The sequence below is a fragment of the Colletotrichum chrysophilum genome (genome assembly GCF_026319265.1).
Source record: "Colletotrichum chrysophilum strain AFK26 chromosome Unknown scaffold_13, whole genome shotgun sequence".
NCBI lineage: Eukaryota > Fungi > Ascomycota > Sordariomycetes > Glomerellales > Glomerellaceae > Colletotrichum > Colletotrichum chrysophilum.
The window spans coordinates 354,676-367,592 of NW_026517300.1; the positions used below are offsets into that span (position 1 = coordinate 354,676).

The following is a 12,917-nucleotide window of genomic DNA, read 5'->3' on the forward strand; positions in this document are numbered from 1 at the left end:
GTTGACATTCGTTTCTTCGGGTATGATTCGGACTCGCCTGAGGCAGAATGGAAAACGACCCTCATGGAGCCTGGAGGTAGCCTGGGGTTCGTGGAGATGCGAAATGCTGCAGTACGACCTGGAGGACATTGTATGTCCAGTGGGGTGAAGTCAATGTACTTGTAGGGCCTGTTCTTTGGAGGCCTGCTCAGTACACGACAGAACAAAGTCCGATGTTCCTCGATCCTGGATTGCGTGGATGCTGCCTGCGCTTATGCGGCGCGTCTATCTCCATCAGCGTAAGCGCTCTCAAACTTTGTGTCGGACCTGTGAAGTTGAAGTTGAAGGATTTGGCGCCGTGGAGTTGGCAGGAAAGCTTCTCTTAGCGTCCGAACGCACTGGCCGCACCTTGTTCTCCCTTCTCGATAAGATTATCAGCTCAGGCAGTAAGCCACATACACAGTGTATGTACGTAAGCAAGGGAAAGCCTCCACCTTCTGCGATGGGTGATGAAAAAGGGAAAACTTCGATTGCCCCTCCTCGTAACGTTTGTTGATGGCTAAACCAGCGAAGGTTTTGGTCGTTGTAGATGACGTGGATGTCCCACGGAACTGCAATTCAGACGAAGCTGGACAGAAAAAGCCGTATTGTCGTATCGACTAGTACGGTACCTTATCATGCCAAAGTAGTAAGTGCCCGAGAAGAATAACCGCTCAATGCTGCAGAAACTCTAAAGAGTAAAGAGAAAGCGGCTCCTCAGCCTGTGCCGGCAATGCTGCGACTTTGCACTCTCCTCAGCGGAAAGCTCGCCGGCGCCTGTTCTCACGTCAGCAGACTTAGCAGAGAATTCCTGACCATTCCTGCACAAGTTCAAGTGAAGGAAGCGCGGGATGCGTTGTCATTTCCTGGCCAGTCAGGTCTCTTTCTCTTGTGCCGTCGTCTACGCAGTGGACCACGCCTCTTTGACCTGCGATCCAACATTGGCCTGAGCTGAAATTCCTGCAGATAAGAACAAGGCGAGTCAGGGCACTGGAGGCAGAATTTTGCATTTCGAATGCTGTTCTAGAAAACAGCATCCTCAGACTTGCTCTGACTCGGGCACGTTCATCCGATCTTGGAAGACTCAGGTTGTCGCAAGATGCCAGCAGATCGTGCTGAGTCGGTTTTTTGGTGGTTGGGAGACTTTCCACTAGCCACTTCACTAGCCACGCTGATGTCAAGGCTCCACCAATCGGAGACGCAGAAGATGTCTGTCTGTCCGTCTGATTGTGGCTGCCAAAGGACAGACAGACGCATCCGTTCCATCTCCGTCTCCTTCCATCCCGCTTCGAAATTCAAGGAGGCACGAGACCTGCCTAGGGACGCCATTCTCTCAATTCAACGTCCATTTTCTCTTCGTCGCACATCTTATTATTCAGTGATACCCGATGCTTTGTTTTTGATTATCACGTCAATTGCATCATTTCAATGATTCCATGAAGAATCACGTCACGATCCGCGCATAAATCGAGGCATCTGCCGCTGGCAGCCCCCTGGTTGATGGGAAACCTGTCTGGCCCTTAGCTGTGGAGAGATAGCATCATCATGCTATCGCGAATTCTTGTTCTGCTGTATCTGTGTCTATCATGGCCTGCAGCTGTGTCTGCAATCAGCACCGCCAAGCTTGCCGAACTGCGAAATGCTACTACTGACGTCTTTCATCATGGCTGGAACAACTACATGGGCATCGCTTTTCCCGAGGACGAGGTTAGTACATCCCTAGTGTTAGCAAGGAGATCCAGACAGTGCTGACCAGAAGTTCTAGCTGCGCCCGGTTTCCTGCACCCCGTTGACGCGCGATCCCGCGAACCCCGCCAACTACGACCTGAACGACGTCCTCGGAAACTACTCCCTTACCCTGATCGACAGTCTTTCGACCCTGGCAATCCTTGCAGGAACTCCTTCCGATCAAAATACTGCCCTATGGGCTTTGCAAGAATTTCAGCAGAGCGTCACGACGTTCGTAGAATACTACGGAGATGGTAGGCCGGGACCGTCCGGGCAAGGACTCAGAGCTCGGGGCTTCGATCTCGACAGCAAGGTCCAGGTCTTTGAGACAGTCATTCGCGGAGTGGGTGGATTGCTGAGTGCACATTTGTTCGCTGTCGGGGAGCTACCTATTCCAGGGTACGAACCGGGGCACAACCACCAGGAAGACGAAGATTCGGACCCGCTAGAGCTGCCGCCGATATCATGGCCAAATGGCTTCAAGTATGATGGTCAACTCCTCCGGCTGGCACTAGATCTTGCGGAACGACTTTTACCTGCCTTCTACACCAAGACTGGGCTGCCGTACCCACGAGTCAATCTACGGCATGGTATCCCGTTTTACGTCAACTCCCCGTTACACAAGGTCTCGCGCGACGACCCAGACTCCCCTCGAGCCACCAACGAGAAGACAGACACATGCAGTGCTGGTGCAGGAAGTCTGGTCCTCGAGTTCACTGTCCTTAGCCGGCTGGCGGACGACCCGAGGTTCGAGCAACTGGCCAAGAGGGCTTTCTGGGCAGTGTGGAAAGGCAAGAGCGAAATTGGTCTTGTTGGGAATGCGATCGATCCTGAGAAGGGTGAATGGGTCAGCTTTGACTCGGGCATCGGCGCTGGTGTCGACAGCTTCTTTGAATATGCTCTCAAAAGCCATATTCTGCTGTCTGGCCATGAGCTACCCAACACCACGACACGGAAGCCGCCTACTGACCGACTATGGCTCGATCCTAATGACCTTCACGATACGCCGCTGACACCTGAAGAAAATTCTTCTGGGGCCTTTTTGGAGGCTTGGCACCACGCCCACGCAGCTATCAAGCGGCACTTGTACAATGATGCTCACCACCCATACTACATGACCGGTCATCGAACCCGCGGGTACGCATTTACGAGTTGGATTGACAGCCTCGCCGCATTTTATCCAGGTCTCCTCGCCATGGCAGGTGAAGTGGAGGAGGCCGAGGAGGCAAATCTATTATACACAGCGTTGTGGACGCGTTACGGTGCTCTTCCAGAGCGATGGTCGGTTCGTGAAAGACAAGTTGATTCGGGAATCGGATGGTGGCCCGGCCGGCCCGAATTCATCGAGTCAAATTACTACCTCTACCGTGCGACCAACGACCCCTGGTATATTCACGTTGGAGAGATGGTACTCAACGATATCAAGAGACTGTGCTACACTAGATGTGGCTGGTCTGGCTTGCAAAATGTTGACACTGGGGAGAAGGCCGACCGCATGCAGAGCTTCTTCCTTGGCGAGACCACCAAGTATCTCTACCTCCTGTTTGACCCAGATCATCCCCTGAACAAGCTCGACGCAGCGTACGTCTTCACAACCGAAGCGCACCCGCTCATCATTCCTCGACGAAGGACGAAACCAAAGAAGAAGAAAGAACATCGCCAACAGCCCAAGAATATCAATGTCTATTATGACGAGAACTTCACCAACACCTGTCCGGCTCCAAAACAAGTCCCGCTGACTGGCTCGGTTCTTGCCGCTCGACCGGACGTGTTTCACGCTGCAAGCTTCGTCAACCTGCACACCATCTCGAACCCACACAGTGGGGTTGAGACCGTTCCTGCGGGCAAGGGAAGCAACGGCTCTATTTCTCGGTACAAGGCGAACCACGCATTCTTCCCTTGGACACTGCCGAGGTCTTTGATTCCTGATAATGGTACTTGCGCTGCGTTGCCCTTTAAGCCAACTTTGATCATCGAGTTCCCGTCCAGCATCCAGCAGAGCGGCGTTGGTAGCGCTTTCAACAACCTCTTTGCGAACACAGCTGCCTTCAAGACACCGGTGGGCGTCAGAATAGCCGCCCTAAATGGATTGAAGATCCACTTTGTGCGGGAGGATTCATACGACGCTGCTTACGACCATACATGGCGCGTCACGCAGGTCAATCACATGCCGCTCGGTCGCGATGAGCCAGTCCACATCGACGCGGATCTGTTGAATGGCATCTCCGACCCTCTATTCAACCGGGTGCGTTATAACGGTTTCGTGGAGCTGATTATGGCCCACGGTCAACCCAAAGTCCACAATGCTAGCGAGCCAGTACCTGCTGAAGGATTGGAGATTAACATCAATGATCTGGAAGATCAGGTACAGTTGGCGGAGGAGCCTGGGTCTGACATGCAGGAGGACCAAGCTTCTTCCAAGAGCATGAACACGGCGTACAGGTCGATGCTCAAGTCCATGATTCGTGCCGTGACATCAGTCTTTGATCCTACCAATACCCCTGCTCCGCGCCCTGCAGGAAGTCAAGAAAAGTTCTTCATTGAGAGCTTTATGGGATCAATATCGGTGGGGAAAGGCGCAGTGCCTCTTCCCGACACTCCTGATGCGTCGATTCCCACCGACGACGAGCCACCGAATCTCCCATGGCAAACTGTGTACCTGGCAGGGTATGCTTGCGACGGGCGGCTTCCTGATGAAGCACCTCGTCAGCATCAAGTCATCGTGATGCGACGTGGGGGCTGCTCTTTTAGTGAGAAGCTTGCCAACATTCCTTCCTACACGCCTTCGTTACGTGCCTTACAGCTTGTCATCATTGTCGACGAAGAAGAGCTTGACAATAATTATGTCTACAGTGCCCCCGACTTGTGGGAGTATGAACTTATCAAACCTCACTTGGATGTTGAGCAGACAACACCGGCAGGGATGCGAAGGCCGCATCCCATTGCTTTGGTGATGATCCGTGGAGGTGGCCCAGAGGCATATAAGAAGTTTGGAAACGCTCTCGGTGTAGGAGTGCGGAGGAAGTACTTCATCGAGACGCAGGGGCGGAGAGTCGACAACATCATCGTCCTATAGGAAAGGCAAAAGCGGAAAGTCACGGAGGTGTCTGCTTTCAAGCGGTGGTTTTCGATGTTATTTTGAGAGCATAGCGTGAGGGTTGTACTGGTTGTACATACGGGTCTGGAACCAGCTGCATGATAGATACCACTTGGGGAGTTTGCGAGGCCTGCAGGCCGTATAGACATTGAGCGTTCATCTACCAAGCATTGTTTCTCGATGTGAGTCTCCGAGCCACTTGTGCCATTCCCTTTGAGATCGAAGGACCATGAAAAGTTGCCTGCCAATGCCTGCCTGACAAGCTTCGTGTTGATGCAACTTCGAGTAAGGTAGGTAAGTTTGGCACATTATGTGGGTCTTTCCCAGAGTCCTTGCCAGGGGTTGGACGTCCCTGTGGCGACTCGCTTGGAACAGTGGCGCGAGCTAAGGTAGGTACGGAGTAGTTGATTGGCAGACTACTGACTTGAACTCAGCTTCCATCTCATCTCATCAATTGCTTCATCATTACCATCAGTCATTTTGACTTCGACGACATTCGACTCTACTTCGAAGGACCGCTCTGCCTGTAGCAACGGACGAGAGTACCTGTCATTACATCTAGACATCACCACACAACCCCGATTTCTGTGCCTAGGCAAGAGACATACAATCAGGGGGTTCATTTCACCAGATATCGGTCACTAGATAGTTGCACTTTCTTTCTCGTCCGTCGTTATAATAAGCTTCAAACCCAAACATAGGCCATGGAATCCCCGTTCTTCGACGGCGCAGAGCCGCAGCCGAAACCCGCAAGCTTCCAGGGCCGCCTGCAGCTTCAAGATTTCATGTTCAAGCACGAATCCCCGTCCCCAGCAGCATCGCCGTCGCCGGCCCCGTCACCACTCCGGCGTAGCCCCCGGAAGCAGCCCCCACACGGCGGCCCCGTCGTCCGCTCGCCAGCCCGGGTCACCAAACCCACCAGCACCACACCGCGGAAGGTGAAGGCGGAACCTCCCTCGACCGCCGGCAACGAGGAGGACACATCACTACACCGCATCCCACCGCGCAACACAGCAACAAAAGCGAAGCGCAAACGCCAGGCAACCGGCTACGCCCCGCCGTCAACCTACGCGCACCTCTCCCCGCTGGTCGACATCCTCGCGCCCGACCTGCTCATCCTCTTCGTCGGCCTCAACCCGGGCCTGCAGACGGCGCGCTCCGGCCACGTGTACGCGCACCCGTCCAACCTCTTCTGGAAGCTCCTGCACTCCTCGGGCATCACGCCGCGGCTATGCGCGCCGCAGGAGGACCGCGAGCTGCCCGCGCTCTACGGCCTGGGCAACACCAACATCGTCGCCCGGCCGAGCCGCAACGGTGCGGAGCTCAGCAAGGCGGAGATGGACGAGGGCGTCGGCGTGCTGGAGGAGAAGGTGCGGGGGTGCAGGCCCGAGACGGTGTGCATCGTGGGGAAGAGCATCTGGGAGAGTATCTGGCGGGTGCGGCACGGCAGGGGGATCAGGAAGGAGGAGTTTCGGTATGGGTGGCAGGATGAGAGCGAGAATATGGGCGTTGTGAGGGAGGGTGGTGGTGATGGTGATGAGAAGGGGGAACCTTGGGCTGGTGCGAGGGTGTTTGTTGCGACGAGCACGAGCGGACTTGCTGCGACCCTTCGGCCGGCGGAGAAGGAGAGGATCTGGCGGGAGCTGGGAGAGTGGTGCGAGACCCGGAGGGCCGAAAGAGATGCGGCTTGATGGCGCTCTTGACGTATTATTCATCACATAGCATTGGTTACCGGTACTAGTAGCGTCGATTACTATTGGTAATAGACTATCTCGTAATATCCACCTTCAAACTCAGTGTTTCTGTTGCCAGGTCCAGGTCTAATTGCCCGGTCCAAGAAGCCTCCGTGGTGGGTATCGAGCGCCCAAAACTCCTTTCGAAAAAAAATCCTACAGCCGGCCCGATTCATGCAGACGTTTTCCATTATGTACAGTTTGGTCATATTCGATTGCTTATGCGGCGAAGACCGTGGCCAGGACCACAGCCAACATGGGCCAGAAGCCGAGGGCCTCAGAAACGGCCCGGAAAGCGGCAGAAGTGGTACCGACGTCGTCAGAACCGCCCGAGGCGGTCGTGCCATTGGGGAGGGTGCCGTTGATGAGGATGGTATCGGTATTATTGTAGATACCCTTGGTGACGACAGACTGGTTCAGGCCTTGGTAGCTGCCGTTGCCGAGGAGGGCACTCATGTACTCGGTGCTATTGTTCTCGTCGCATGCGCAGGGCTGATGGTCAGCGCAACCACAGATAACCGGCTTCGTCTGGTTCTCGCGCGCCGACTGGTTGTAGAAGCGATAAGGGTGCGAGTAAGGGTACATGTGGGCGCCCGCGAGCCAAAGTCCGGGCCAGAAGGCGAGACCACCGCCGATAAGCAGGAATGGGGCGATGGAACCGGGACCTCTTGATGCGCCGGCTGCGTAAGGAACCTTGGCACCGCCGCCGTATGATCCGCCGTAGGCCGGCGCGGGGCCGCTGCCCGTCTTCGTTGATCCGCCGGAGCTGTCGCGGCTACCGCCTCTCGCGGAGCCTCCGGTACCACTGGCACCGCTGCTGCCGCCGCTTCTGCCTCCGCTACTAGAGCCACCTGTACGAGAACTTGATGAGCCACCAGAACTTGAACCGCTAGAGCCAGAAGAGCCAGAGCCAGAGCCGGAACGGCTGCCGCCGGAGCGACTGCCGCCAGAACTACTGCCTCCAGATCGACTCCCGCCGCCGCTGCTGCTACTACCTCCTGATCTTGACCCACCTGAAGAGGAGCCTCCTCCTCTGCCGCCGCCGCCGCCTCCGCCGCCCTTGCGCTTCCACAGCTTCTCGTCTTCATTCGCGTTGCTGTCGCGCTCTTCTACTGGTGCGAGGAACGAAACGTCTGAGGCGTGGAGGCCGGGCTCAAGGGCTGCGGCCCACACGGGCGCGAGCAGCGTCAGCGCGACGACTGTGAGATCTACTCTCATTTTCGGTTGCTACGGTGCGTTTGCGCCGATCGTCAAGATGCGATGTTGGAGCAAAAGTAGTCTTTTCGATGGGTGTGCCGTTCTAGCCGCACGCGACTTGATTCAGAATGGCAGACGGATGGCTGGGGGAGGGATTGTCGTAAGATGTGGTAAGAAAGTGTAAAAAGTAGGCTTCGGAGGAACAGCAGGTGGGAGCGGGTACAATTTTGTCTCTTTCCGTTTCAAGTCGTCTCAGAGTGCCAAGAGCTGCGCTGTGCCCGCCCAAACAGGGATGTGTCGGAGTCACTCAATTCCCGTCAGACTGATGTGTAATTGCCTAAGTGGTTGTTGCCACCAGCCTATGATGACATGCGACTCGGAGACTTCGGTCCAAAGGGGTGTGTTCCCTTCCGTCACCGTATTTACCCCAAAGTCTGGGTAAGTGGCCTTTGTGGCGCGTTTGGGGTTCTCTTTGATGATCGACGGCCCGGGCGATTTAAGCGTCACCTCTGGAAAGGTGAATGCGCGATGAAGTCAAAGAAGGATTCGGTGTGGTACAAGCGTCTTGGTAAGAAGCGAATGTGCGAATAGGCAAGTTTCTCTGAGGTGTGGAGTCTTGGTAGGTGTGGTAGGTGAATCGTTTTGTTGATGAGATGACTTTCCGAAAAGAAAAAGACATGCCCAGAGCAAGGGACGACATGTTTTAATACCATTCAGGTCATTCAGGTCCCCGTCAACGAGGACCCTGATACATCGTCAGTCAGCCCTGGCGTCAGGGTACTTGCGGCGCCGCCGTGGGCAATCCTTCGCGTTTGGCTATGTTCATCCTGATCCACAAAGCTTCGATCCCGGAGATGTTTGTTCCTGCGTCCATGTATCCATAACGCGCGACTGCACTGCCCGCAGGCGACAGAGGTGGTTTTCAGATTGGTTGAAAAACGACTTCTTCTCGCTCCCTCCGTTTGCATAACTCGTAGGAGCATTACCACAAGGGTAAGAGCCAAGGCCCGCCACTGACATGTCTTTGCCCGCGCCGTTAAGGATATTCACCGCTAAGACATATGATGATTTTCGTTTACCCACTCGGGAAAATAACATCGGTCAGCCAGGTGGCTAGTGACCGCTACTACCTTAGCACCATGGGTCAAGTGGAAAAGCTCAGCCTCCGTCAGGAGGACATGATAGCTTCGTCTTTATGTATATCATTGCCTTCGCCGTATCACTCGTCCTCGACCTAGTTGTATTCTCTTTGGTCTCTTGCTCTTCAGAGTCCCGGGACAATGGAATGATGCCGGGCAGTTCCCTGGCTCACTGCTGCAAGTTCATGCATGGGTACTTTGGCCCCAGAGGTTTCTGCCTAGTGCGCCTGGGCCCCCCAGGGTATCTCGCCTATTGTAAGCTTAATTGGTGGCTGGCGTACTTAGTAAGTACAGTGGCTGTCGCTGTGGTAGCGGAGGCTGTGCAAATGCATCATACGCCCGACACTGCTGAAGAACTTGAGGACTTCTGTCATTTCATCACTCCACCATCCCGGAGAAGTAGTTAAGCTAAATAGCTTCAGTCTGCGAGATCAAAACGATATGATCACGAGGTAGATCTGGTTGCCTTACGAACTGCTACGAGGTACCCAGATCGGACTTTCCCCGCCTGTCTCATCCTTCTGCAGCCAAATCTCATGCAAGTTTAGCAAGTCCCTGGATGCCTTGCGGTTTGCCTCGCTTGGTGCTCCACACTTAGCATTCAACAACCTCACTGCAGTCGGGCGGCGAGTATTGGCCCCCTCGCATAATCATCACACCACAGACCACGCCTTCTTTTGACAAGGACCCATCTCACCAAATTCTGCTGTCGCATTACATTGCTTTCCATCTCTGGTATCGAGAGAGAACCGCCATCCTGCAACATGAGCGGTTCTGACAAGAGCCTGCTGGATCGCCTGAGTGCGCTGAAGGGCGGCAGTCCTGGCGTCTCATTAGACCGTTCATCAAAGTAATCAAAACCAAACCCACCAATAGACCTCATCTGGTTCATAGCAGTGCTAAAAAGTGTTCAAAGTGCCCTAAACGTCTCTCTTACGGGCGTCGAGCCCGCCAAGCCCCCCTCACGAGAGGACGCATTGTCCGCCCGGCTTCGCTCTCTCAGAAACACTCCCGAGCGCGAGGTGCCACCACCACCGCAGCAGCAGTCACACACCTCAAAGGCCGTCAGTCACGAGACCGCAACCCGCGGAGAAGCCGCAAGCTTATCGCCGGCGGGGCCCCGTGGGTCCCACCCGGCGGCGGCACCGCCTCAGTCCCAGGCTCCGACGGATGATGTCGATCCATTTCTCGAGACGGATGACCAGACCCTTGAAGACCTGCTCAGCGACGAAGACCTCGGCTCGCAGGAGCAGTGGAACTTCGACCCGAAGGATGAGTCGGCCAAGGTGAACGCCCTTCTAGAAGAACTCTCGAAGGCTTCGCCCGCCCAGCAGGCCCCGGACAGTACCGACGATGGCAACGTCGGCGGGAAGGCCAGGGACGCCGATGATTCGGACGGCGAGGAGATGACCAAGGAGGTGGAAACGTTGCTCTCCCAGGCTCTCGACGATGCGCGGCTCAATACGCAGCCCGACGATGTGCCTGACCCACCAAGCAAGCACCAGGGTGCTGCCGATGAGGCCGGAGAGGACCAGCAAGGTGACGGAGACCCGGGCTTCTCCCTCCCGTCCGTGCCCTCAACCATTGCAGCCCCAAAGTCCGACAAGGTTGATGATGACGGTAGTCTGCCCGGCCTGTCTCTGCCGTCGGTCCCATCGGGCCAGCCGAATCACGAGGACCTTGACGACGACCTCGCGGCGCGGATGGCTGCCCTAGGCGGTCTCGGTGCTCCGTCCGAGGGAGGTATGGGCCTGCCTTCGGTACCTACGTTCCAGCCCGCCGATCGGGCGGTCAAGAGGTTGACGTCGAAGGCGGGCTACACGGACGAGGACGCCGACACGTGGTGTACTGTCTGCCTGGAGGACGCAACGCTGCAGTGCCTCGGCTGTGAAGACGTTTACTGTGCCCGTTGCTGGCACGAGATGCACATTGGACCGGCTGCCGCGTTTGACGACCGCACCCATAAGGCAGTCCGATTCGTCAAGCCGAAGAAGGGCCAGCAGAGGAGAGTAGCATTGGGAGCATCATGAAGTTATGACAAGAAAGTTTTGAGCATTCTGTGAGAAGATACCAAATTCCGTTTTCCCCCGTCGCCGTGTGCCATGCCGTACCTATTTGAAAAACAAATTTCCACACTCCTTGCTAGTAACCCGAGTCTTCCATGCGATGTGCTTATGTTACAATCCTAGCATGTGCTTAGCAACCTAATGTTTCGTGCCTATAACCTAAGTCTCCGTAGAGCGGCCGCCGTTGTTATTCTCTGAGGTGCCGTAAGTGTTCTTAGACTTCGACCGCCCCGTAATATCCTGCCACGTAGCACCGAATCGGCGGCCAGTGCTAGCCAGCAAACCCTCCTCCTCGTCTGCCTCAGCATCCTCGTCGATCTCAGACATGTTGAGCTTGGGCGTCCTGAAAAGACCTGTCACGAAGACGAGGAGGAAGACGCCAAGGAAGACGAACTGCGCCCAGAAGTCGAGAGCGCCAAAGAAGGGCCAGGTGATGGTGATGCGATTCAAGAACTCCGCCATGATAGACGGAGTGCACACTTTCAGGGCGTCCTTCTCCAAGCCTTCAGAGCATTGGACGAGGTAGTCGGGCCTGTCTCCGCAGTTGGAACCGTGAGGGGCAGTGCAGAAAGTTTGTGTGCCATAGATTGAATATTGTGGTGCCACCATGTTAGCGATGGCATAGTTGATGGCCAGAATGATGAGAGCCAACATGACTGTGGCGATCAATAGAGCTTGAGGGGCAGTCCTGCCCTTCCGTATCTGGAAGATGCGGATCCAGAGGAAGCGAATCCCAACAGTTGCAATGCCCGTGATCGAGCTGCTGAAGAACAGTAAAACGAGGAGAGCCATGAGGATGTAGTCAACTGGGAAGGCCTTGGCAGACTGCAGGAAGATCCAGTTGATGGGCTGGAAAATGTTGATATGGCCAAGGATGTAGCCACATCGTTCCTTGCACAGCGAGTTCTTCGCCTTGTCAATGCCTGTGATCAACATCGAGACCCAAATCAAGATGGACAGCAGGAGTATCAGAACACCTCCGAGCAGCTTGATGGGCCTCAGAACGGCGCAGATCTTCAGCCAGATTTTGTAGATGGTGCTGTGACCCTCTCCCGATGCCTCCGCCGCCAGTCTCTCCCGACGGGTCAGAGTCCTCTCCTCCCGAATGAGGGCCTCAAGCTCACGCCTGTCCTTGGATGACATGCCTTCGGGGCGTCCAGCATTGCGCATCTCCAGCTGTCGCTGTCGCTCGCGGTTCTGTTCCAAGGCGGAGGCAGTGTTCTCTGAGAGCTGAGGTGCGGAAATCGAGGGCGCTGACTTGATGAATGACATGGGAAGAAGAGCGAGGCCGGCCGCAGTGTAGAGGATATAGAGCAGAGTGCCCAGAGTGACGAGAAGGCCGAGTGCGAAGGCCAGCGCCTTTTGCCCATTGTTTTGAACAAGAACCCGCTTGAAGTAATCCAGATCCCAGTTGGCCTCCGAGTCGCTACCGGCAGCTGGCACGAAGAAGCCGATGAGGAAGAGAATCACAACCAGAACAACGAAGACCAGGGTGTACTTGAGCGCGCTGACCAGGCGGCTGCCGAACGAACGTCCCTCCTCGACCTCGATCTCATCGTATTCCTCGTACCAGAAGTATGCGAAGGGAATCACAATGAGACACAGCAGAGCGTCGAAGCTGTAAAGAGAGTAGTAAACGATGCGAAGTGTCTGCAGAATCTCGTAAACCCGTTCTTCGGTAGCCCAGTCTTTCTTGACCCCGAGTGATGCATGAGTCGTGGACGAGATGAGAGCGATGTCGACAGGGAGGAGCAGGACAGTTGCGAGGAGAGCTGTCAGACTGACGATCGCAACAACGCTGACTATGGCAGATCGCTCCCGGGGTGCCTGCCAAGTGAAAGTGGTGATGATGGCTGCCAAAAGGCAGAGGCCGACGGCAACAGCATACGCCACCCAAATCAGGCTGGTTTGGAGGAGGCCGGCGTTGGCCATTTTGATC

At 55.5% G+C, this 12,917-nt stretch overlaps 5 protein-coding genes across 5 annotated transcripts; 3 read left to right on the forward strand and 2 right to left on the reverse strand.

Moving 5' to 3' along the window:
• Positions 1-1,698: 1,698 nt before the first annotated feature.
• Positions 1,699-4,822, forward strand: COL26b_002628 (uncharacterized protein; the record flags this gene model as incomplete). The annotated part of the gene is made up of 2 exons (XM_053175543.1): positions 1,699-1,725; positions 1,784-4,822. The coding sequence occupies 2 exons, from the start codon at positions 1,699-1,701 to the stop codon at positions 4,820-4,822; spliced, it is 3,066 nt and encodes a 1,021-aa protein (XP_053040547.1).
• A 725-nt stretch (positions 4,823-5,547) lies between these two features.
• Positions 5,548-6,534, forward strand: COL26b_002629 (uncharacterized protein; the record flags this gene model as incomplete). The annotated part of the gene is made up of 1 exon (XM_053175544.1): positions 5,548-6,534. One exon carries the CDS (start codon positions 5,548-5,550, stop codon positions 6,532-6,534), a length of 987 nt encoding a protein of 328 aa, XP_053040548.1.
• Positions 6,535-6,795: 261 nt separating this feature from the next.
• COL26b_002630 (uncharacterized protein) lies at positions 6,796-7,794 on the reverse strand (the record flags this gene model as incomplete). Its single annotated transcript, XM_053175545.1, has 1 exon — positions 6,796-7,794. The coding sequence occupies one exon, from the start codon at positions 7,792-7,794 to the stop codon at positions 6,796-6,798; it is 999 nt and encodes a 332-aa protein (XP_053040549.1).
• A 1,882-nt stretch (positions 7,795-9,676) lies between these two features.
• On the forward strand, positions 9,677-10,942 carry COL26b_002631 (uncharacterized protein; the record flags this gene model as incomplete). The annotated part of the gene is made up of 2 exons (XM_053175546.1): positions 9,677-9,762; positions 9,829-10,942. 2 exons carry the CDS (start codon positions 9,677-9,679, stop codon positions 10,940-10,942), a joined length of 1,200 nt encoding a protein of 399 aa, XP_053040550.1.
• A 195-nt stretch (positions 10,943-11,137) lies between these two features.
• Positions 11,138-12,910, reverse strand: COL26b_002632 (uncharacterized protein; the record flags this gene model as incomplete). The annotated part of the gene is made up of 1 exon (XM_053175547.1): positions 11,138-12,910. One exon carries the CDS (start codon positions 12,908-12,910, stop codon positions 11,138-11,140), a length of 1,773 nt encoding a protein of 590 aa, XP_053040551.1.
• Between the last annotated feature and the right edge of the window lie 7 nt (positions 12,911-12,917).